Here is a 25,700-nt window from a genome sequence, read left to right as displayed (position 1 = left end):
TCCAGGGGACACCTGTGGAGAGAATTAGCAGCTTCAGGTTCCACGGGGTCAACGCCAGCGAGGACCTGAAGATCTCACTGAGATGGTGAGGACCAGCCAGCACCTCTTCTTCCTCAGGAGACTGAAGAGGTTTGACGGGAGGATAGCTACCCTGCAACTTTTACAGTTGCACCTTTCAGTGTCCTCTCTGGCTGCATCACATCCTGGTATGGGAGCAGCTCCAAGCAGGACCAAAGCCCTGCAGAGAGACATCAAAGCTGCTCAGAGCATCACCATGTCTGAACTGCCATCCATGCAAGACATCTACATCCAGAGGAGCATGAGGAAGCTTGAGAAATCAGCAAGGACCCCAACCACCACAGCTACAGACTCAGAGACAGCTTCTATCTGCAAACCAGCAGACTGTTGAACTCTGGGACACACACACACACACACACACACACACACACACACACACACACACACACACACACACACACACAGACAGTGTCTCTCTCTCTTCTTCACACACTTACTCAACTCCCACCAAACACACACACTCTCATTCTTGCTAGACAATATTTATATTTTTATCAGAAGTATTTATCATCCATCACTTTTGTGCAATCCTGCACCTGTGCATCAATGTGCAATACCTTTCTCTTCTCTCTCATTTTATTATAATTATTATTATATCTGTTGTGTTGCTGTGCATGTGACTATAAAATCTCTTGAATCTTGAAATGGTGATGTTAATCTGGCCAGTTACAGAGTGGGGGTGGGGATTGGTATTATTAGTTTTTTTGTTGTTGATGTTTTTTTCACAATTGGTTACTGAGTCCACATCTTCAAAACTCTTTACACTGTCAGATTTACCAACATACTGCTGGACAAAAGCACATGCTTCGAGCAGACACTAACACTTGATTTCAACTTACAACAATTCAAGTGTCAATCAGAACACACTGAGATAAAAAACTACTAACTGCAGGCAACACATGATGCATCTTTTTATGGAAGTCTTTGAATCACTTTGTGATCTTTAGTTTTTTATGTCTATATGTTGTTTATAATTGTTGATAGTGTAAGAAATGTGTATATAGAGTAAACAAACGTTGCATTATGAAATGCAGTAAGATTTGTACCTCTCTATAGAGAGTATTACAATGTATTCTACAGGAACAAGTCATAGAAATGCAGCAGGAAAGGTTTCAATAGGTTTTATTTTTGACAATTTTTCTTTTCTTGTCATGAAGTAAATACAAAATACAGTACTTTATAATATTATGAGAGAGTATCAATACAGTAAATTAGGATATTGCTGCAAAGAAAACAAAAAAGTATTGTAAATTCTCTAATACAGTGAAAACTGACCATGTACAAAAAAGCTCAAACAAACAAAAAACACATCATCCTGAACAACATCCATGTGAAAAGGCTACATGTTAGTTTTTTTGACATAAACTGAAGAGTTTTGAACCGAGTATCGGCTTTAGTCATTGAATGTTTTTTTTGTGTGAAAGCAGTGCAAATGTTGTCACAGTTTGGTCCATGATTTTTGTTGTTGTGTTGACTGTTTGAAGAGTTTGTGGTAGTATTGAACCATGCATAAAAACCAATTATTAAAAAATGTAATGAGTTAATCAATTGTGCAAATTCTGCCAAAACTGGTGTAACTAAACATGATTATGCCCAGTTGTAAAGGGTGTCATGCCATATTCTGTAACCCATCAGAATCTGTGACTTGATAAGCAGTTTGAGCTTATTAATACTGCCAGAGCTGGATTACTGGAGTGAAGTGGGCCCTGCAGGTGCCCAGGTTCACTGTGTGTTAATTGGTTTGTAGTAATATGATAGAGGATTCCTACCTCTAAAGTATCACATTAAATGATAAGGGCATTACTGTCCCTGTTGTGTTCAGGGGGGAAATGTCAAATTCAATTTTAAACCTTTACCTCAGTTTATATTAGTGCAGATTCCTAAATAACCACAAACTAAGTAACATGCAATAAACCTGTGGTAGGTCATATTTCAACACATGAGTACATGTTGGTTTCTGAGACTGCAGGCAAAATATAATAAAGCTGAACGTGTAATCTGCAGCGTGCACTTAAGTTGATGGTGCACTCACAGACAATGTTACATCCACTCAGAGCACAGAGATTTGGAAGAATGGGGGTTGCTGGGGCCCACAGCTCATTTTTAACCCAAGGCCCCAGGGTTAATACAGCTGTGTCCACTGCAAAGAGTTTTACCATGGTCACACACTGTATTTTGATAGCTGTTATCCAAAATGATGATGTGACTGCTGTATTTTTTTATATCATAGATAGGGTCACAGATTTTGAAAGCTGTGATAGCAGAAACTGGTAGTGCACAGATTTGTCTGTATCACTAAACTTAACCCTCTGACAGCAATATTTTTTCAAACCAGGAGTCTTTTTTGCCCTCTTTTTTGGGGGGGATCTTTTCAAAACCAACAGAAAATAAAATAGCAACAGCATTTTAACGGGATGTTTAGCAAAGAAATGTTGAAAATCTGTTGAGATTTACAAGTGAGACTTAAGACCTCAATTTTAACCAGTTCCCTGTGGCCTTTTTGTAGCCTCTGAACATGAAACAATAGCCTAAGTAGCCTAAATTTGCCGCATTATGGTGCAAATTGTATTCGTATAGGCCAGCTGTTTCCACTAATTCTGCACGCTTTACTGTAAACGACAACAAATTTGATTTGGACCTGATTGAGCAATGTGCAGAGAGGAAATCTCCTCCATCTCTTCATCTACCGGTAATGTGTTAATAGCCTGTGTATCAGGGCGGGCTTAAGCTGCGACGCACGGTGCGGTCGGTCGGTTGTAAACTCTATTGTGCGCTTCGTCATCTCCGCTCCAGTCTCAGCATCTCTCTCCTCCATCAACACAAGACTCCCCCGCTCCTGCCCATCATTCATAATGACCTTCAGTTCAGACAGAGCATCCAGTTGAATGGTGCGTGCTTGTTTTTGTCCGCTGTGGCTGCGCGTACTGCTGCTGCTGCTGCTGTGGTGGGGGACGGATACCTGTGCTGCATTGGCATCACTGCGGAGTGTTTTGGGTGCCAGCGCGTCCACGCGTTTGGGTGTATTCATCCTTTGATCAGCTACCATGGCGAAAACAGTCACATCATCCAGCGCAATAACAGGTAAGCATCTATGTAACGTTTGTATCTCTGATCCATCGGGCTCTGTGTTGTTGTGTTTGCAGACTCACGAATGACGCAACTGCCATTTCCCTCTCGCTGCTTTATGTGCACGATCCTGGCTTTACATTGATGATCCGTTATAAACACTGTTATGTTTATTCCCCAAAGCATTACAAGATGCAACATGGTAAAAAAAAAATGCAGTGGTTTCATTTAAAATAAACCAAAATCAATAGTCATAATGTTTTATTTATCACGAATGAAAGTGTGTTTGTTTTTCATGTCATTGTGTGATGTAGCCCCATGTTCTCATAAGGAGATAGACTGTCAGCATTATAGATTTAAGTGTCCGGTCACTTCACGGCAAAATCAGGGCATGTGTGTGTTGCCGTTTTTTCGGTGATGACGCGACTCAATCGGATAAAAGGGTTCAAAAGGGTGGAGAGAGAGAGAGAGAGAGGGGAAGACTGGATTGATGGTGATGACACAGGACAGGCCCATGGATTATACTGTATCATTATTATACCCCTTATGTAGGATGAAGACAGGGTCGTTGTCTTTATACAGCAACATAAGAGGTGACTCTGTCACTTTGTTAGTTCAGCCTTCACTGCCTGCGAGAAGGGAAGCATCACATCAGGTCAATATGATCAATTTGATACAATCATGTCAGTGACTCTGTTATTCCAGCCCCTCACACTGGGACACTGCTCTATTGAGAATGTATTGGAAAAGAGGATACATTAATTATGTTGGAACTTTTAGACCTATGTTAAAAATCTCTGACAAATGCAGGAGCAATTCACTTCACTGTTGCAGTTCAGCATTTCTAATCTCCATGGCAGCACCTTGTACACATAATTTTCTTTCCACTGCCTGTATCTTTACAAGAAGAGAATATATGTTCTTATAATCAAATGAGAATAAATGAGAATGAGCAGTATTCCTCTCAAAGCCATAAAAGCTACAGTAAACACACCACAGATGATTAAACGGATCTACCCATGGGGCACTAAAAAGATCAATAAGATGTTATCATGGAAAACAAGTTAAGCATGATGAATGTTTGCAGTAATATATTTAGTTAAGCCAGTTGAGCACAAAAGTTTAGATTAAGTGAGCAAAATGAAATGCAGCAGCAGCAGCTCTCCTGTCTGGAAAGAGAGAAATTAATTTGATCAAGTGAAGTGACTGACTTTATGTTGACAGTTTAGTCTACAATGCACATATCGATTGAGTGAATTTGTGGAATTAAACTTTTTCACATGGTTGTTGCTCTTTCTGAGATATAGATCCACCTACTGTGTCAAGATATAAAACTCGGAGACCATATCAACTCAATATCGATGTTACATAATAGATTTATCTCAGTATTATTTATTTCATTTTTTTGTTACCACTCATATTATTATATTATTATATAATCGTATTATTGTTTTATATTATATTGCTACATGTATTATACAATTAACAGATTTAATATTGATATAAGACATCTAAGGTTCCAAACTTTGAATATTTACTCCAATTTAGGAGCTTATTTGTCTCTTTTTTACAGGCTTTTCACAGTACATGAGTTGATATGTGATGTGCCTGTGTGTGTGTGTGTGTGAACTGTGAACATTAATTCACCAACATCTTACACTCACATAAACATCCTGTGACTGTAGTTTAATCGCCGTATACCAGCCAAGTTATTCATTCACACACAATTTACAACTGTTGTGATATTAGCCGGTTGTTTGGATCAATACTCTATGTGCTCTTTTGTTTGTTTTCTGCATTAGGTGAAAAGATGGCACCCCCATCCATCACTCTACTTCCTGAAAAGAGATCTCCGACAAACAGTCACAACTCCCCAGCCCGAACTGGGAAGACTAGTGAGTAATCTTCTCTTGCTCATATAACTCATTCACACACTCTTTCCAAGTGGTTTCATCTGGAGGAAAATCACTTTTCAATGTTTGGGATCATTACACACTTAATAGACAAATATTATAAAATGTACAATATGAATTTGAAGATCTATATGTATTTAGGAAATACTGAATGTTTCAGAGCTGTTATTAGTGAATACTGGTTACAACAACAAAAACACACAACCTGCGACACTCAGCAAGTGTTGAGTAACTATCTCATGGAGGACAGTTTCCTCCTCTCTCCTGTGTATTGCTGCAGTTTGCCCTTGGCATGAGGCTCCTTGGCATTTTGCAACACAGTGCAAGCTCTACTCTGAGCTAAAGAAACCTTCCCTCTGCTGGTATTAAAGCAGCACTGCAAGTTGTTCCTGTGGCGCTGATGTCATACCTCTTTAGACAAAACTGCATGTGCCCTTTCTCCTTCTGTCATGGTGATCGCAGCTCCGTCTAACACAGAGAAGAAGCCGCAAATAAATGGACATGCGTCGCCTTCGCACTTACCGGCTAACATCAGCAGCAACCATGCAGGTAAACAAAGTAAGTCTCACTGTTTGATTCTAATAAACTGCGTTCTCGCTCTCTTTTAATTTTGCTGCATTGATGCTGCCTGTATTTATTTATTTTTTGTTCTCTGACACCTTCATTCATCTTTCAGCTGTGGAGGGTTACATGAAGACAGACGACAGGATGCGTTTAGCCAAAGAGAGACGCGAGGAGAGGGAGAGAAGCCTTGGTAGGTGATGATGAACAACTAAAAAGGTTGATTTGATTTTATGAATTGAGGAGCTTTTTAACTTTAAAATCTCAAACACTTTTTTCTTTTCTTTAGCCTTGTAGGTTTCTATTTTTCAGTGCCGTTCAGTTTCCCTGCAAAGTTTTTTGTCATGACATCTCTCTCTACAGTTTAATTGCTTATGGAAGGGCTTTGCTAGCCAGTGGAAGATTAATTTTGAGCTCAGTGAGTTCCTGATATGATGAGCTATGTCACCTCAGAGGATGTGACACACAATAGTTCACAAAAAAGTAGGTCTCGCACTCACGGATAATCCTGCCGCTCTAGCAGTTGCCTCCTGATGACAGGGACTTCTATCTTCGTGATAATGTTGGGCATGGATTGAAACACAAAATCAAATTCACTGTAAAATACACAAGTAATAATGACAGATAACGACAAGAGGCTGCTCTAACAAGAAAAAAAAATAGAAAAATGTTCAAGAGAATTTTGCACTTATTTCTACTGTTGCATATATCCTGAACTCTACAAGACCAGCTTGAGTATCAAAAAGCTACTGGCAACAACATTGGTCCATCATTAACTCGTACAACTCATACTTTTTTCCACGGAACCCGTAGCAGAGATTTGTCTTGTCTCTTTCAGCGGCCAGGGAGCAGCTGATCAGGGAGAAGGAGCGGAGGGCTCGGCTACAGTATGAACGCACAGTGGAGGAACGCTGGAGGCGGCTGGAGGAGCAGAGGCAGAAAGAGGAGCTCCGCAGAGCTGCAGTGGAAGAAAAGAGGAGGCAGCAGCTCGAAGAGGAGAGGGTCAGATGATAAATAGATTATCAAGATCTGTCAAATCTAAGCTTGCACAGTTGCCTATCTGTCAAAGTTTTTGGTCTTGTGCATGTGCAAGATTGTAGTGATCAGTAGTGGTTTCAGATATTCACAATTCATGTAGCAGATGTTCTTGAAGACATGTAAATGTTAAAAGTTGCCTGGAACTTCATCCTTTTTAAATTAAAAATGGTTGCACATTTTTCTTGATTGAACAAATATTACATGAGTGAACAAATTCTTCACTGGCTCTGGAGCCTATTAGGACCTCAAAATACATAAAAATGTTTATGTTTCACTGTGACTTAGACATGGCTCTGTATTAAAAGTACAAAGGGTGACAGTTCAAATAAAAGTCGGCATCATTGTGTTGTGTTCAGGAGCGACTGGAGGCCCTGATGAAACGCTCTTTGGAGCGCAGCCTTCAGCTGGAGCAGAGGAACAAACGCTGGAGCAGAGGCTGCCCTGCAGGAGGAGGTAAGAACATAGCTTATAGATGCGAATAAGGATTGTATTTGATACAAGAAGCATGGAAGACAGAGTGAATGATTTAAAACCGGGAAGCAGCAGGATATGGAAGAAAAATTTTGTTTTGTTTTTATTCAAAAGGATTGCGTTTTGCTATATTTCTGTGAGATGCCATTACAAACAGTATGTATGCTCTAGGTTTGTGTGTGTGTGTGTGTGTGTGTGTGTGTGTGTGTGTGTGTGTGTGTGTGTGTGTGTGTGTGTGTGTGTGTGTGTCAGAGACTGCCTTTCTCTTGGCCTGATCATTGCAGACAGCCTGGCTGCTGAAGTACACATGAGCAGAAATGTGTGCGTGTTCCAGGATTCCCACAGAGACAGGATGGAGTTACATATCTGCACTGACGTCTGTGTATTTGTCTGTGTAGCACTAAACTACATGTTTTTTCAAAATGATCTTCTGATGATTGACATAGGAGAAAGTCAAAATAACACAGAAATTACCTTGTGTCTATTGCTGTTTGCCACAGTGTCTTTTCTGATACACACCACACATATTGGCTTTAAATCAAATCAGAAAAGTATGTTAGAGAAGTTTAGGTAACATTACTTCACAACATCCTTGCTGGTATGTCAACTCTCACCCATGTCTCTACAGCTGGATGAGGAATTGCTGGATGATAAACTGTTCATAATGCTCTGTCTGCTCTGCTCTGCTCCGCCCGCTGCCTATAGGTGACAGTGAGAATGCCCCACTCCCTTTCTCTGCTGCCTCCGCCTTTTCCCATGGCATTGCCTCCCCCCTTCCTGCTGTCAGCGAATCTGGTAAAGTTAAGCCCCCTCCCCGCCCCCTTCCCCTCCCAAATGTATCCCCTGCTCGTGTACATCCAACAGTGACCATGTCTGTGTTTGTTTTGTCTTTGGGCGGGCTGAAACTTCACCTTAAACCAAAGGCAAATCTTTGTACAAAAGTTTATCCTGTGATGCATGCATGTTAAGCTGCTCTGTTGTTTTTAACTTTTAATGGTTTTCTTATTGCACAAATGTGATATACTCAATGTTTGCAAATTCATCTGTATGTACTGCCAGCCTTGGTATCTTTGCTGTGTTTTGCTCTGCTGCAGTGGCTTTTATCTTTCAGTTACTGTTTGAGTGTGGAAGCACACCACTGTGGAGACAGGCCGCAGGGATGCTAATTAATAGGCAGATGTCATCAAGTGCAGGAGCTTATACTGACATGGCCAAACCTTTATCCAGGAATACTGGCCTTATTATGATCTAACCTAATTTTCAGGCAAAACCAAGCGGAAATATTTCCATCCTCAAGATGTCCTGGAGGGACATTGTGGAGGCAAACTCTGCGGTACGACTGCAAGCAGATCACCATGCGGGGAAAAAAGAGAGCATTAAGAAAATGCAGAAGCATCAGCTGTTTCGTAGACGGAGTCTTGTTGGTGGAAACATGTTTTCCTTATTTTGCTGCATTATTTCATCACCCTCAGACTAGTATTGCCCTGTGACATTTTCATTTAATAAACAAATACGCTCTTGTAAATATCCCCCACAAGTCAACCGCCGGATTAGTTTCCCCAGATTAGGAAACTCAGTAATTACAAACAAGCGAAAGGCCACTGGATTAGAATAACTTGAAACTCTCACTGATCTCAAACACTATGGGTGTTATTTCCACCGTCTGTAGATGTGTTATTTTGTTTTGATAACCGAGGATTATGGTTTCAAAATGAAAGCAGATAAGTGGTTGTGACTCTTGGTGCCTGGAGCAGACGGTTTTGGAGATTAATTGCACATGACCTAGTATAGAAATATGTGCACTAAAATAGACACCGACACAGTCGTTCCACTGAGATGGCTGCACTCTTTAGAGATTACTCTTTGCAGATGGTGACAGATGGATGAGTTACAAGGGATGGCAAGAAAACGGTTTCTAGTGATGAACTATGTGTTATATGTTTTAGGGCCTTTGCTTTTGTGATCGTGAGTTTGCACAAGGTCTGTGTGTGTGTTTTTTTTCATTTGCTGTCATTGTTTTGGGTGTAACAGGGAGAGGAATTCGTTTGGGATTATTGTTCGTAGCCACCATGCTGGCATGTGTGTGTTTGCATCACACTGCATAGTAGCATACAGACTCCTAAAACTGTGACATTAACAGACCCCATTATGTCTGACTGCTGGATGAATCAGTCGTACTGTGAGTTGAAGGACAAAGATGCGCTCAATATCTGATCCTGCCCAGTCAGGCCTAATACTGGGAAATCAATATCTGCCCAAAACAAAAACTGACTACTGCAGCGGATGCCTTTATCATTGATACATTTATACCAAAAGTTTTAGGATTGTGGCTTAAAATGCAGCAGTCCCTCATATTCATTTGTATTGCAGTATCATCCCTTCCAACTGACCTTAAAATGAGTCTGTAAGCTTCACTTGAGTGCAGCACACACTGTCCAGACAAGTCCTCACCCCCCTGGCAACTGTATTAATATCCCTCTGTCACTTGTTATTTGCCATCATTGGAGTTGATAAGCATGGTGTTTGTCATCGTGCAGCGCCCTGCAGCCCTCACAGATCACCTTTCTGCAGCTCACTGAACCCTGCTGACCACAACAGAGCTGGACTTCAGGGAGGCTCTCAGTCAACTCCCAATACCCCCAAGGTCAGACCAGGCACTTATGCTCTGCCTTAACATACTTACATAACACTTGAAAGAATTAATCATTAATGGATATAAGCTGCAAGATGTTAAGTCTTAAATCACTCTAACCCTGCTTACAGAAAGAGCGTCTGCGCAGAGACAGAAGAACTGCATCCCCAGGTTGTGGGTCCCCTATGAGAAGATCTGAATCTCCTGCTAGTGTCAGCAAACACTTGGCTTCCCCTACTACCTCCAAGTGAGATCATTTGTTTGGTGCTGAATTGAAGGGAGGGCAAATGTGGCTATCAGCAGGGGCAAGGTTACCTTGTGGGGGCTTAAAATTGTCAAATATTTGCACAGCACTACATTTTTCTTTCCTGTCGTGAAACACTTATTTTTGTCTGTAATAAGAAGCCAAAAATTTCTATCTGTGTGCAGGCTGGCCTCCAAAATGCGTGCCCAGTCTCCTAGCAATGCACATCAGTACCATTACTCTCCTACAAGACATCGTCCAACCCTGTCAACTGATGATAGGAAAGCAGAAGACAAGAAAGTGGAAAAACACAGCGAACAATGCAAGACTGAGACAACCGTGAAAAAGACTACTGACATCAAAAACATGAATCCATCTTCACAAGCTGAGGAGAATGCAGTTGAAATCACTAAAACCACATCATCTAAGGGTGAAACTTTTGATAAACGGCTCAAAGGTGACACATCTGAAAAAAATCAGTCCCCTGACAGAAAGGACCACATGTCTCCCAAAGCCGATTCCTCAGAGAAGAAGGCAGAGAGCAACGCTCAGGATGGAGAAAAGAAAAAAGGTGGACTTTCTACAAACAAATTTAAAGTAGTTGTTATCTTACTGAACATTCATTTTAGTACATTTAGATGATTCTTACACCAGTCTTTCCATGCATTTGACAGAATCAGTGGAATGCACGTCCACAGGGAAGGCGGCAGCTGGCACAACAAATGCAGAGGAGGCTACCAGGTTGCTGGCGGAGCGCAGGCGTCAGGCTCGAGCTCAGAAAGAACTGGAAGATAAAAAACGAGAACAAGAAGAAGAAGAGAGGTTAATTCATTGAATAAGTCACGAATCAAAGGCAGCATTAAATATACATATGAATGTTTTTAAATGTGTATGATGATTGTTTCCACCTTCCAATTAGACTAAAGGAGGAGCAGCTCAGGAAGCAACTTGCACAGGAACAGCGACAGGCTGAATTGAAGGCTCAACAAGAGAAAGAGAAGGGGAAAAAAGAGGAAGAGGCTCACAGGTTGAAACAAGAACAAGAGAAACGACAGCAGGATGTGCAGGAGAAGGAGCAACAGAGCCAAATGGACAAAGAGGTTAGAGATCATAGTCTTGTCCTAATAGTGTATGTTTTGGAATATTGTGCAAAGCATGTTCTTTCTCACAGTTTCTTGTTACAAAGAGATATCCTCTTGATCTTAACAGAGAGAAAAAGTCCAAGCTCAAGAGGAAGCAGAGCGTCAGCGGCAAGACAGAGAACAGCAGACGCAACAAGAAGAGGAGGAGAGGCAACTAAGAAAAAAGGTTATTTTATACAGAAATAAGGCCAGACCAAGAGACCAAACCAACTGCATGTTGCACTTAAAATACATTTTTGCATCTCAATTCACCATCAGCTCACACAGTGACTAAACGTTGGTATATCTTTGCAGAGAATTGAGGAGATCATGAAGAGAACTAGGAAAGGTGAACCTGAGTTGAAGGTACTGTAAGAGACACCCTCTGCTCTCATACAGTAGTCCTGCTGCCTTTAAGCACCAGCTGATTATGTGATTTTTATTCAACTTTAATTTATTAAACTCTGACTTTCTGTTGTTATTGTCTTTATTAAATTCTATTGTTGCTGATACTTTGGTTTTGTGTCCTGATTGCCACAAACGTTGACTCGATCATCTCTGTTCTGCATTGAATCAGAAGGAGGAGCAGGTGGAGACAAAGTCCGTCTCACCGCCAGGTTAGTATGTTGTTCAGTCATCCTGCAAATACTTGAGTTTGCTTACTGTCCCTGCTTGCTCCACTGCTCGCTGTATGCCTTGCAGCTGCAAAAATGTGATTTCTGTTTACTCATTTTGAGCATGCGCAGCAGTAATCTCAAGTGTTATGAGTTGGCTCATGTGAAATCCTGATAGGGGACAGATGTCGATATTTATCCAGCATTGATTTCTTCAAATAAGAAGATTATAGATTGTTTTAATTATTATGGTGCTTTGGCTTTTGCTAAGAAGAATGAATGGCTATTATCTGAGCAGAAGTCAACCAGGCAAAATAGAATATTGTGATATTGCTTGCGCTTTGGCTCATGCATTTACCAATGGGTGGGAGTTATACAATATTTTCTGAAATATGGAGCAGCCGCCAAGGACTCTTGGTGCTGATAGGGCACCTGTCACTTTAGAGCAGTACCATGGGAGCTGACTATAAAATTAGATGCTCTTGAAAATGCCCTTGAAAGAATTCTTCAGTAGTCTCTCTAAGGGGCTGCTCTGTAGATTGTGAGCCAACACTTTATTTGAGCTGTCCAGTGTTAATTCTCAACTCAATTGGGATTTGCAATTGAGCCAGTGTCAATATACTTGTCCGAAAGTACTGGTAATGTGTGCCATCCACTTTCCCTGTTAGCAGGAATAGAGTCAAATGAAATGCAGTTGATGTTACCTGGACAGTCCAAATACAGTGAAGCCCACTGTGATGTTTTTTTATTCTCCACAGGGGAGTTAAAGACTGTTCAAACTAATGCTCAGGTGAACGAGCAAGCCACCAAAAAGGTTGAGTTTCAGGTTAAAGAGCAGGTCACAGTCCAGGGAAACATGAAGGAAAATGCCCAGGTAAAGAAAGAAGGAGCAGCAGTGGCAGCACAGATGGACAATCAGAAGAGCATGCAAGTTAAAAACGACGCTCATCAAGTGACACCAACAAAGAGCGTTCCTGACAAGAGACCAGACACCAAACAAACCAGTGAAGACCAGCTTAACAAAGATGGCAAAGCCTGTCTTCTCAAGCAACAAGAGAAAGAGGCGGAAATGAATGTAAACAAGCAGCACAAAGTAAACGTTAAAGCCGCAGACCAAATAAAAAAAGAGCCGACCAAGACAGCAGATTCCAAAGTCAACCAAAATGAGGGCGGTATGATGAATGGAGTAGTTAAGGGTGAAGGAAGTGCCTTGAAGAGTCACCATGTAACTGCTGAGGTAAGCAAACAGCAAAGCCCAAAAGCGTCGACAGCTGAGGGAAAGGCTAAAGGAGCGTCCCAGATGGAGGTTATGAAACCCTCTGTGACACCCCTGCCGGTGGGACACCCATCACCGCCAGTCATCAAACTGGAGCCACTAGATGTGAAGGGTACAGGGTCTGGTGATGAGGTGCAGTCTATGGAGGTCAGGTGAGTCATCAGGAAACCCTGTATTATTAAAGTCTGGACTTGGAAATGTTAATCTGATAATCTTATTTTCAAAACTGTGTAATATCACCATGTTTTTGAGTGCCAAGAGTGCCAAATATTATGATTAATTCTTAATTATTACTATATTTCAGCCCAGCTTCAAAGGAGGAACTGATTTCAATCCCAGAGTTCTCACCAGTTAATGAAATCCAGCACGGCGGCATGAGTAACACCCGCGCCCTTGAAGACCTGATGGATCTGACAGGCGGCGTCAACCACCCCAAACTGTCCTCTGAAGGCAACATAGGCGACTGCAACAAGAACCTCATTGAGGGCGTTGTCAGTCCCATGTCAGACTCAAAGCTCATTGGGATGTCGCCTCTGTCCTCAAATAAACTTAGCATCCAGTAGTCTCTCTCTCTCTCTTCCTGTCTCGCTTGCCTTCTCCCTCTCTTCCCTCTCTCTAACACACACACAGGGTGTCATATTTGGAAAATTGGCCCCTGTGTTGCTACATTTATGGGAATAGAGCCATAGAGTTAGACTTAAAAAACTGTAAACCATGACTTGCAATATAACTGAAACATCTCCTACAGTATATTCTAATAACATATAGCAACTGACCATTGAAATTATGTGTCAAAGATTTTTGTTTAATCTACAATTCTTGTTTTGAGGATTGCCGAGTATGCAAGACGAGCACATGTGAAACAGAGTCAGGGAGAGTAAGTGTGTCTGGTATAGAGAGTGAAAGAGTAAAAACAAAAAAAAGAAACAAATATCAGGGTTTTGAATATTATAGAAAACACATTATTGCTTATTTACAGTAGCTCAAAAAGAATCTATCATTTGGGTCTCTCTACTTATAGTCAATCAATCATCATCAATGGCTGCATTTGCACCTCTGCCTTTCCACATGACCCTCTTAAGCCTTTAGATCAAATTCAGTGCGTTGCTGGGAAAGGCATGATGATTTCAATTTCATTTTTAATACTTGTAAAGACATAAAATGTTATGTCTAGCTAATAGTGTTCAGCACATTCTCTGAGCATGCATGTATTGATGATTTGATTTGGCTGGAATTTATCTGGCAAACTAAAACCCAACAGGAGTCTCAGCACTGCTGCAGACCTTCATTCTTCCTCCCCATTGAGGTCTGATTATGGGATTGTTTTTATTTAATGGCAATGAAATGACTCCCTCTATTCTTTTTTTAAATCTTTAACTGGGACTTTCTAACTGCACGTGAGTGAGAAAGCCCAAAGCTGTCAACTTGAATGTGAATGCACATAAAAAAACGTAGCATCAACACAAATGATGGTACATAATGACATGTCTGTTGTGGACTAGAGTGACTCTCTAACTTGAATTTGCAAATTTACAATAATTGCATTCATAATAGCTTATTCCAAAGGCAAGATGCCCATTTTTCAATAACTCCATTGATAAAATGGATTTCCAATGATGAAAATATTGACAGCTAAGCAACTTCATGTCATTTAAAATGTTTTTTGTGTTATGTGAAGGGTTTCCAAGGCACAACTCCAATGGATGCATTAATCTACTGGACATACAGTAACTTTCTTCAATCAATAGATATCTGGTTATTTGTAAAGCTGAAGTGCACTGATGTGGCAGGAATGTTTGCTGAAACAGTCAATATTTGTAACTTTGTCCTGTAGCTTTACAGATGCTGTTTTCTCTGTCCATCATGTTGTCTTATCCAGTGGACTCCTTTAACTTCTTGAGCAGTTCATGAAATGAATGATAATTGCTATTTTTAATTCCCTGTGTCTAAATGTAATTTCAGTAGAGATGCCTTATGAAGGACCTATTGGTTACTGGATTTTTGTGCTTACCATTTTACAGTCTTCTGGCTGTTCATGTTTATCCTATTTGTTGTTAGGCCACTGAGATTGCTATGTGTGACCTGTAATACTTGAACCTTGGTTTAAAATGAATCTTTTCCACCATGCCGCAAACAAGAATCCCAGCAGCTTGCACACATTATTGTGTCACTTATAAAGTGACATTTAGATTTGTGTTCCTCAGACTATACAAACCCTGGCAATGGCTTTTTGAATTGTCTTAAGTGAAGTACTCATATAGCATCATACAGTATTTGAAAGTTAGAATTTGCTGTATATTTTGCATACTCAAACATTGTGGTTCTACATTGACTAAAATGATGCTTTTATGCAAAGAGGATTGAATTTAAGGAAAAGCAAATGAGTATAAAGAAATAATATACACAGCCACCTGAAAAAAGTGTTCAACCCACTTAAAACCCATAACAGTTTGTCACAGTCAAGTTAACTCTTTAAGTTATGTAATTACTGTAGACATTGTGCATGGTTAGCATGGTCATAACAATGTTACCTGAAACAATAAAATGTAATACTGGGAATCTGTGTTTTTATGTGTGTTTGTGTTAATAAGCAGTGACAGGTTGATCACATTTGTAACACAAACATGAAATGACACGAAGAAAGCGACTGATGACCTCAGAGATCAGGAAAGACATGTACAATAAATCAGAAATCATACACTCACTGGGGTACAACAACACAAAAATGCAGTCTGATGAAAGTTCGATTTATTTCAGGTCTGTTTATTGCACAGCACATGTGTAAGCAAGGCTTACCTCTATGGGATTAAATTTGTATGATAATAATTGAACAAAATCTCCCAAGAATCAAGCCAAAAAAATTAAATTGAAAGTGAAAAATAAACTGAAAGCAAAAAAAGTGACCTCAAATGCAAAACTTTCATTAAAACTATACAAGAGTGATTTCATCACAATATTCTCCACTTTTCTTTTACTGATCAGGATGTCCCTTTTGTTGCCACTTTTTTCAGCTTAATTTTTCAGTTTTGTTATTGACCCACTCAGTTTCAGGTCAGAATTATCAGTTTTAATGGTCTGGAAGTGCAACAAGTAGTACGACTTACCACTCAACTGTACCTTCAAAAGTAATTGGCTAATGCGGACATAGCCCTGTCACACTTGCCCACATGCCCTTTGAATTATGAACAGAAACTCAAAAGTTAAGCAGCAAAACTGCAAAAAGTGACCTCAAAAGTTTTATTGTTTTGCCTTTGAGGTCATTTTTTTGCTTTCAATGTATTTTTATTCACTTTCAATTTATTATTATTTTTTGTTGGATGCTTGGGAGATTTTGTTCAATTATTATGACACACATTTAATCCCATACACCTAAACTGCCTGAGTGTGCATTATAGAGGAGAATACACTGGGTGTCTTTACATAAGCCTTCCAGCTGTTTGCGGTTCTCATTCCGGCCGGCGGGTGGCGCTTCAGTTTAGCGCTCACATTGTGTCACAGGGCGAGGAGACACCACGAAGAAGAGCAGCTGCACTGTGTCGCACGCAGCTTTGATCCACTTCAGCGAATCGACGACGGTCGGGTTTTGGTAAGTAGTTAGCTAATTTTTTGAATTCCACGTATCGGTATTTAAAGTTAACGTGTCGGTATTTATTCGGTTTACGTGCTAGTTATGATGTTAAAATGACCTATTATGTGAGCGGTGTCAGGCGACTTTTCTTAGTGGCCTTGTTAGAGCTAACTTAGCATTAGCTCGACCTCTCACATTTGTGTTGCAAAATAAAAACTGAACCGACACATTACGGTACTGAATTAACTTTACTACAATGCTTACTATTCCAGTGTGGGATTTGGTTTGCCTACAGAAATAGCATAATGACTGAGCCGTGCAATTTTACCTGGCAACTGTCAATCACCACGAACTTTACCAAAAATGGAGGCACGATCTGCCCTTTATCCGCAACCACGGTTTAAGCTTCAGGGCCGAAACTGAGGTAGCGGCGACTTCAGAGAAACACACTGAAACCAAACCTATCGTCCCCCTTTTTTAAATCGTTTTTGGTATATAATTTTCATTTTTGTCATTGGCATAATTAAATCTGCGATGTAAAAACAAGCGCCTGTTAGAGACGAGGCCGCACAGTTTTCTATATGTGCTCTGGTCTAATAACAGTGGATCAGGATCAGCTGTCGTGTTGGATCAATCTGAATTTAGTACTGGAGACACTAATCTGTCGCTACTTACGCCAGGAAAAGCTGACAAAGGCGACAAATTTGAATGAGCATATGAAATGTAATTCTTTTTTTTAATGGTAATGTGTCGATCTTAATATAGGAATTACACAACTTCAGAAACACTCCCTGTTTGGGCAGTTGTTGCTTAAATCACTGCGGTCACATGCCTTAAAGTCTTATTTGTACAAGTAGATGTTTTAGCGAACAATGCATTACAATGTAAACATCTGATCTATAATAGTTGTTTTTCTTGATGTTGGTTTAAGTGTCGCCAGAGTGAAAAGGCGTATTGTATATGTACGATTAAAACATGAAGAAGGCGGCTGGAATGCAGCGTAACTTTCCATTTTATCTGTGACAGTACTGATTAGATTAAGGCGGACTCAACTTTTATCTCTGATTGATCGGTTACATATTGCCAGAGTTGGCTGTCACAGTTGTAAACCTGTCTGTCGGGAAAAAAGCACTGTTATTGTTGTTGGTTTGATGTTATTTTGTTTGAAGGGTATGTTATTTTATTTAGTATTTAAATTGTATTGCACAGTATTATGACATAGAGCTTTTGTCAGCATTTTAATACCATGAGGTGAAAATCAGTAGTAATTTAAATTGATCATTTAAATTAGGGCTGGGCGATACGGAAAATATCAAATATCACATTTTTCTTTTGATTTTCTATCGATTGTTTTTGAGATTTTTGACCCCATTTTTCATAGGCATTGGAATGCTCTTTAGTGCATTTAGGCAACTTTTATCTAACTGACTACCCAGCTCGTCTAAAATAAGAGTGAGGGGGAAAAAAAGAACAAGATGTAGAAGGTAAGTAAAAGAATTTTAACTGGAATTGAAACATAGTTTTCTTGATACTTATTTTGATGGGTTGCTTACTAAAGTACGAGAAGCACAAGAAGAAAGCACACAGATAGCCTAACACGTGTACAGCTAACACAGCTTCAGACGATAAGGGCCTAGTTTCAACTATGGAGTCTTGGCAGGTCAAAGATTGTGGTTGGTGTTAGATATCCAGCTTTATATCTGCTTACAGCTATCAAACTCAATATGTGTTTTTTTCCATAGATTACAAGATCACTTATTTCCAAAGATGGTTCGACCACATTTTGGACCACCACGCCTGAAGTCCAGGTAATGTGTAGTGACACACCCAGATACTGTTATTGTTAAATCTTTTGTTATGGGTACTAATGATGATTAAAGCTGTTTAAAACTAGATTCTGGCCTTTTTCCCCAAAATGATAAGTGCATTGAGGTTATTTGCTGTAATCAACTAATTTCTTTTTCTTTGTGTCCAATCAGACCCTACGGAGATGGTCATGGTATTGGACCCAGTGAAGGCAATTACACCCCAAACTCTAAAAGTCGGAGAGATGTCCAGGGCTATCCAGGAAAGGCCCATTTTAACTGGAGAGATTCCAGAGGTAGAGGACGACCCCCGGTTGTCAAAAGAGTCCCACTGATGGGAGAGCAAAGGGAGCCACGTTTCAATCACTGGAAGTCCCCAAATCAGGATTCCTTTCAATCATACCCTCCCAAAATGGAACCGCACCATAGCCAGAGGAGGCATTCTCCATCTAGGCAAAATCGCGCCCCTCACGTCCAGCATCAGTCATCCTCTCGCAGTCCTGCACATGGATCCCCAAGTCAAAGGGGTCCTCTGTTCCATGGCCACCCCTCAGGTCACAGGTCACCCTCCCCAAGACATTTTCGTAACCACCCAGGTGACAGGAAGCCAGGCTCTGCACCAGCCTACCAGGGGTCTTTCAGGGGCCACAAAAGGCAGACAGGTTTCCCCCATCAGGACCATAGGAGTCGAGACCCACGTGGGAGTTACAGTCCCAGAGAAAGGCCCTATGAACAGCACTCAGGTCATGGCATGAAGCGCTGGAACGAGGCTGGAGTATTTTCTCATCCGCACAATGGAGAGCATGGGCCCTCTGGGTCACAGAGGAGCCCCAGAGAGATGCAGGGGAGAGGCTCATGTCCAGAGAGGTACAGGAGTGAAGCAACAATCCCAGCTGGGTAAAATTGTTAAAAGGGAGGCCTGAAGCTGGCCGAGTCCTCACAGTCACAGGGGTCGTAATGATTACCTCTACTCTGCCCCAACTCATAATTCTTAGAGGGTGTTAATGGGGGTCTGATGTAAATGTGGTTTCACCTGCCATTGAGAGGAATGTTACATCTGTAATTGCTCTTTGAAAATTTACTTCTCCTACCTGTTTCATTCTGTCATGGCATTATGAAGGGTCTGCATTAAGATAAAAATTAAAAGTTCCGCCTCCCACTTAACATGGCAATGGATTTGTCATTGTAATGATTTCTCTATTGTCTGATGGATATGCAGGTGGTCATCTGAGCAAGACTCCAGACGGCAGCGTGGTCCGGTGGAGAGGCAGGGCAGCAGATCCCACAGTAGAGAGAGGGCACAAGATGTCCCTCACCTGCCCCCTTTCAGATCTCCCTCATGGAAAGGAGGTCCATCACCATCATCCTCCTACCACAGGAACCCTCAGGAGAGGCACATGGTAGGACCCCGCAAGAGGAGGATATCAGACATCAACTTGCCCACCTCAGACCCTGCACTTGAGCATGGCAATCCAAAACACACCAGGAGAGAGAGACCTCAGCTGCTCAGTATTCCCAGGCCATTTGGTGGTAAACCTTTGTCTCTCAGGGATAAAAGTTTCCTAGTAAGAGGCAGACAAATGAGAGCGGAGTCTCTCATGAGGCTCAGAATACCTCCATCCATGAAACCCAAGCCTCGCCTGGTTGATTCTGCTTCACGGGGAAATGTCAGCTCTGTTCTTGCTATCAGGAAGAAGCGTTTCCAGTCAAATGCAGTTCCCCTGAAAAAGCTGGAACCAAGGAGGGCAAAACCACAACAGTCACCCCACAGAGAAGAAGGCAATGCAAGCAAGTCCTCAAGAGACTCTGATTGCAGAAAAGAACAGGTGGAGTCTCGCCGGTCCTTGAACACACACAGGTACGGTATTTTCCTTCTAGCACTGTTCGAAGGGGCTTGATGGTGATTAGGAGGTCAAGAAAGAATGTCTCTGTATGAAGGGGTGCCAGCTGTGAAAAATGGAGATAACGCGATGAGCTATATGTGCAAACCGATTCTGTTGATGAAAAGCTACCAAGGTTTTCGAATGCCTCCCTGTCTGCGTGCCGCATATGTTTCACAATACCTTCCTATCAAATGAGCTGAAGAGAAAGTGCTAAGTTTGTGCTCAAGTTACGCAGCACATCAATAAAGCCAACCAGTTTCAAAACTTGGCAAAAATATTTAATGCCCCTGATGAGGATTGTGGAAAAATTAGTTGATCTGAGCTGTTGAAGGATTCCTCAATTTGTCTGCATTGAGTGTCTTAAGATTGAAAGAAGTGCTCTCCATCATATTGTGAGGACCCGTTCAACCTCGATGTCAAACAAAAGCAAATTGAAGCTGAAATTACAACATGTAGTCTAAAACAGTCTGTGTGTGTGTGTATGTAAATTGAGGAAATTGATGAACATGAAGAGGACTGCATTTAACATCATCTAAACTGAAATTGCCATGCTGCCCCTCTTTTAAATTCCTGGAGAATATGTCAGCCACACATGGACCTTGGGAAAAGAGATGCATGTCCAGCTTTGACTGGCGAGAGTTCACGGCACAAACTAAAACATGAGACCGTAAAGTTACAAGTGAAGTGGCATGTTTGACCAAGGAATTTCCAAGAACAAAGCTAGTCTGAGCTGTGACACTTTGTTTACTTTGAATATACTCACAATGTCAAGATGGAGACTGGTGATTAATGCTGCCCACTCAGACGACAAAACCCTTAAAACAATGAAGAGGAATTTCTGGCGACCATCAGTGTTAAAGTAACTAACTTTGAAGTGCTAAATTCACTGATAAATTAATTGGAACATAACTCAGTTTATGCACTTCAAATGACCAAAAACAAATGTCTTTTTATAAAGTTCCAAACTGGTTATACTAAAAAGTCTTTAAACAACAGTAAAAAACTGTCAAAAAGTTAAAAGACAAATAATCCAGCAAACAATTGATCTTTTTTGACTAATAGAGCAAGTCTCCATATTCAGGAATTTTTATCTTCATGCATTCATCATACACATACTTTATAGACCTGGAGTAATGCTCAGTTCATGTGTCTCACACAAGTGGAATCTGGATACGGAAACACAGTGCACTGTGCAAAGTGAATTAATTTATGCCGGAAGGATTGTCTTATTGGAGTGTAATACAAGCTTCTGCAACTCAGGCATGAAAGCTGGTGGATGGTGCACCATTCCTGTTCAGGATTTCCAGAATTAAGAGGAGCCAAACTACTTCTACTTAAGCTTCCAACATTGCATCTAAGTACCGGAGTTTTCTGCTTCTCTACAGTAAAAAAAGTTTACCTAAAGCTCCGAAACATTCAGACATACATCAGGCTTAAACCATGACAAAGCTGCGGAATAAAGTGTCTTGATGAAATACACCAATGATGGTCAACTTTTGCAGAAATGAAATCTTAGAGTGACCATAGACCTACAAGATGGCCACCTACATTTTAATCATACCAGTAATCCCTGCAGTGAAACGGGCCTCGACTTGACCTTTTTAAATATGTGAAAAAAGATGGTATGTAACGTGACCGTGAACACAAAAGAATCCTCATCAGACTCAAGGATGAGACAACAAAGGCTAAGAGAATGGATTTGCCGGAGAATGTGATTAAAATGAACGTGAACAAGGTGAAAACTGAGATTGCAAGTGGCTAGAATTCCAGCTAGATACTGCACGGGAACAGACGCTCAGCTCGGTCTTTGCAGCCTTACCATATCACCTTCTTATATTCTTATTGATGTGAATGCATCTGGGCCGGACCCACAGGTCAGCATGTGCTGTGGTCAGTTCCTATGTCTAGTCTGACTTGTGACCTAAATGTAATTATCAGAGACGTGCGTCATCAGACTGAGGGAAACCAAAATATTCAATAGACGCTTTACAGGGCTAACGTAACCAAAGTCCGTGGCCCCTAAAGTCTTCAACACCAACCTGCACGTCGACCTGCAAAGATGTTCCTGAAAACGATGAGACAAGAAGATCAATTCTCTGCTATTGCTAAAACTACTACATGAAGAAGAAGAGAGAGCACTGTGCCAGCTCTTCGACTGTATTTTTACTGGAGAACCAATCAGATGATCATCATGCCCAGTGTCCCAACTTTTAAGAAGAGTATTTAAGAGGAGCAGGAGATCTAAAGGAATAGAAGTCTTACTTGTGGCACAGCCTGCAGTAAGTTGCCTTGTTCATGGGCAGACAAATACTGGATCATCTCTTAAACCTCGCTGCACAGCTATGGAGAAAAGCTGTTATACGGACTCTTGACATGTTAAACTGGACGTGCTCAACCTTTCACTTCAAAGCTGCAGAAGTCTCACATCTCCGTCTACACTCTACACGGTGTGCATCTGGCAAAGTTTTTCGCTGATGAAAGTGATTGAAGACCACTCAAGGAACAATTAGGAATGACCCGCCAGTCAACCTTTTGAAGATTTTGAAGTATGACAATGAAAAGACGGCATTGACCTCATGTGCGTCTGGGAGAAAGATGATAGAAGATTTGATGATGTGATCTAGACCAGTATCTTAAAGTCCTCTCCAAGATTTGCCCGCTTTAACGATCACTGAGTAAATGAAGAGAGCTCAGATTGATTCAGGGTACAAAAATACCTTTAGGAGTAAAGAAGCATGGACATTCCATGGTTTTTTTGTAAGTACCCATGTGTGATGCGTGGCTTTATGATCATTTGTCTGCCTGCAAAACAGTGCTGTTCATTACTGGTTTAAATTGCATTAGAGCTGACAGGTTAATTTTATTTTTTTTACTTGCTTTCTGTTTGCTTTAACACTGATAACTTGAAAGATGTGATTTTTTTACATGTATCCAGGCCATATTTTAAAATGTTCACACACTGACTGAAGCCTCACATGCAGCGAGGATAGGAATGCGGATGTTCTTAACACTGCCTCTACTGATCTCTCCTCAGATCTTCTCCCATTGAGAAACGTGACCTTGTTGTTTTGTCTCACTGGCCGCCCGGGCCAAGCTCCTCCTCCAAGGACGACTCACCTTCGAAGGATCGTAGCCCGAAGTCGAAGAGTGGTAAGTAAATTTCTTTCTGTGATCTTGTTTAAGGAAAGGACAATGCTGAGGACAGTTTTCATTGTACAACTGATCTGTAATGTCTAGTTATCTCATCATTTTACATGCCTTGATTGTTCTCTGGTTGTAAAATTTTAGCCTCAGCTACAGGGTTTATTCTTTATCTCCCTCTCTTTATAGAACGCAGTTCGGATGCAGATGCTGCATCAAGCAGCCGACTCTCAAAGACTGAATCCAGATCATCACCTGAAGAAAGAAAACAGGGATATTTGGATAAGAGAATGTTTAGGTACATTTCTTAGAATTAAATTCTGTTTTCTTAAGTGTTTGAAACAAAGTTCATTAGGAAGTGCAGCATTTTCATAAGTGTTTCCCAAAGTTGTTCCTGTCACCTTCACCCTGGGTCAGGCTGATGCAAAGCTCTTACCTATTCAGCACTGTGCTTGGCAATAACACAGAATTGCATCTGCAAACTTGCATGTGATCAGAGAAGCCTTTTTTTCTATAGCTTGTCCAAATATATCCAGTAACAAATTCAAGGATTTTTTTCCCTCTGATTTCTTGCTGTATGAAAACATTTACTGAAGTGTTCTGGGACACAAAAATAAAATATTTGAATTCTTTAAACCCATACCCCTAAACAACCCTTTTAAAGCCTTTCAACAAAAAATGATTAAATGCAATGCAAAGCTTCATGTAGACTGTCCTGGTTCTGATGGTCCCCTTTTTTTGCAGGCCATTTAATATGATGCAGGACAGCCACAGATCTGGGAGGCCTTTCAGGAGACCAGGACCAGGACCCATGCAGGTGAGTGAAACATTAATTGCATTGGACTGTGAAGACTGGACTGTGCTTCTGTATGTAATTGTTTTTTTTTGTATTTAATCTTCACTCCTGTGTTTTATAGAGACCAAGGTTCCCTGGTGGTCCAAGGAAGACAGGCCCTGAACTGTCAGGAAATGTTAGAAGACCACTCATGGTATGCATACATTTTTAAAGGGATATATTGGGGAAAGTTTAAAAGGGTCATTGACTCTGTTTTATTAATAACTAACATTTGAATTTCTGGTGTTTCATTAGGAGAGTTTAGTGATGCGTCCCTTCCCAAATCAGAGGCCAGTGTTCAGAAAAAGTCACACTATCATGTCCAAATACCGCAACATGAGAGTGATGCGTCAGCGAGCGCCGTATAACCGAGGACCCAACCAACAACGCTGGTGATAACCACAGGTAAGTTATCATGATGAAGGGGCCCAAATTCTGATTAATCAAGACAAAGCAATCTGTAATTTACTTGTCAAGATCTTCAAGAAATGTTTTATTGAAAGGAGTTTTTTTTTTTTTTTCTTGATCTCAGCACAGTCTCACACTGCAACATGATGGTGGAGAACATGGTGCTGGATGGACTGCACAAACCCTCTCTATGATCCCAACCTGCCTGTATATTGTGGAAGTGTTGTCGCTTACATTTGTTCTCAAGTGTTTCAGTTGCAAGTACTGCAGTACCTGGTTTTAGGATTTTTGTAAAATACACATTGTACTGTCCTGCTTTTTTTTTTTTCCTGTGTATATGATGGTTTGAGAATTGCTGCTTGTGATATTGGCGGTCTTCATTTTACTTTTTCTTACCAGGCTTGTTAAATCAAAGAAATGTTTACTTTAATATCTCACCTTTATGTTTTATGAAGACCTATCACATGAGATGTCCTGTTTTGATTAATCATGGTTGTTTTGATTAGAGACTGCAGCTTGTCAAATGACAATTAGCTACCACTTGTAAAACTTGTATTATCACATCAGTTTATCGTTTGAGACTTGAAATAAAATTTAACAAGCTCTATATGCCAGTTGTCTTTGTTTTTCTTTTAGATTTTAGACTGAGTCACTTCATCTATGATGCTATTTTAAGAACCATGAACCTATAATCCAGGGTTCCTTAAACATATCTCGTCTGAAAACTAGTTTTTATGACCCCAAATTTTGAAGTTTGAAGCTTGGATTGCTTAATTGCCTCATTTTAAGTAAATCTGTCTTCACACAGTTCAAATGTCTCTTGATATGCTGTGATGACTACTGTTCAGCATAAACAATCAAGAGCCAATCAGCATTTCAGGGTGGTGCAGAAACTATGGTTTTTCCACCAAAAAAGTCAAATTACCTAATTAAAATCCTTAAAATTACATCTACTCCTCACTCTTTGAAATATCCAGAATAAATGAATATGCAAATATTGTAAATTTGAAAAGTTTAACATGTCTTCTCAGTGTTTGTGCACAAGA

The 25,700-nt window shown here is 40.7% G+C and overlaps 2 protein-coding genes across 2 annotated transcripts; both read left to right on the top strand.

Annotated features, from left to right (window-relative positions):
- Positions 1-957: 957 nt before the first annotated feature.
- Positions 958-13,777, top strand: map7d2a (MAP7 domain containing 2a). Its single transcript, XM_042431661.1, has 17 exons — positions 958-3,159; positions 4,947-5,039; positions 5,520-5,606; positions 5,734-5,811; positions 6,457-6,620; positions 7,013-7,109; positions 7,833-7,922; positions 9,665-9,771; positions 9,891-10,006; positions 10,189-10,574; positions 10,678-10,825; positions 10,923-11,103; positions 11,213-11,311; positions 11,440-11,490; positions 11,702-11,741; positions 12,497-13,166; positions 13,319-13,777. Exons 1-17 carry the CDS (start codon positions 3,123-3,125, stop codon positions 13,575-13,577), a joined length of 2,703 nt encoding a protein of 900 aa, XP_042287595.1. The 5' UTR covers positions 958-3,122; the 3' UTR covers positions 13,578-13,777.
- Positions 13,778-16,493: 2,716 nt separating this feature from the next.
- si:ch211-114c12.2 (uncharacterized protein LOC336578 homolog) lies at positions 16,494-25,261 on the top strand. Its single transcript, XM_042431474.1, has 10 exons — positions 16,494-16,600; positions 18,325-18,390; positions 18,562-19,254; positions 19,607-20,245; positions 23,305-23,420; positions 23,601-23,709; positions 24,156-24,228; positions 24,329-24,400; positions 24,502-24,651; positions 24,779-25,261. Exons 2-9 carry the CDS (start codon positions 18,350-18,352, stop codon positions 24,640-24,642), a joined length of 1,884 nt encoding a protein of 627 aa, XP_042287408.1. The 5' UTR covers positions 16,494-16,600; positions 18,325-18,349; the 3' UTR covers positions 24,643-24,651; positions 24,779-25,261.
- Positions 25,262-25,700: the final 439 nt, after the last annotated feature.

This window comes from Thunnus maccoyii, chromosome 13 (genome assembly GCF_910596095.1).
Source record: "Thunnus maccoyii chromosome 13, fThuMac1.1, whole genome shotgun sequence".
Lineage (NCBI taxonomy): Eukaryota > Metazoa > Chordata > Actinopteri > Scombriformes > Scombridae > Thunnus > Thunnus maccoyii.
Note: the sequence above shows the minus strand (reverse complement) of the source record. Positions and strands in the feature narration are given on the sequence as shown.

Coding starts and splice junctions, on each gene's coding strand:
- si:ch211-114c12.2 (XM_042431474.1), top strand. CDS start 18,350: ATGGTTCGACCACATTTTGGACCACCACGCCTGAAGTCCAG. Junction 23,421..23,600: donor TAGCCCGAAGTCGAAGAGTG/GTAAGTAAATTT, acceptor CTCTCTTTATAG/AACGCAGTTCGGATGCAGAT. Junction 24,401..24,501: donor ATGTTAGAAGACCACTCATG/GTATGCATACAT, acceptor GTGTTTCATTAG/GAGAGTTTAGTGATGCGTCC.
- map7d2a (XM_042431661.1), top strand. CDS start 3,123: ATGGCGAAAACAGTCACATCATCCAGCGCAATAACAG. Junction 5,040..5,519: donor AGCCCGAACTGGGAAGACTA/GTGAGTAATCTT, acceptor TGGTGATCGCAG/CTCCGTCTAACACAGAGAAG. Junction 10,826..10,922: donor GAACAAGAAGAAGAAGAGAG/GTTAATTCATTG, acceptor CCTTCCAATTAG/ACTAAAGGAGGAGCAGCTCA.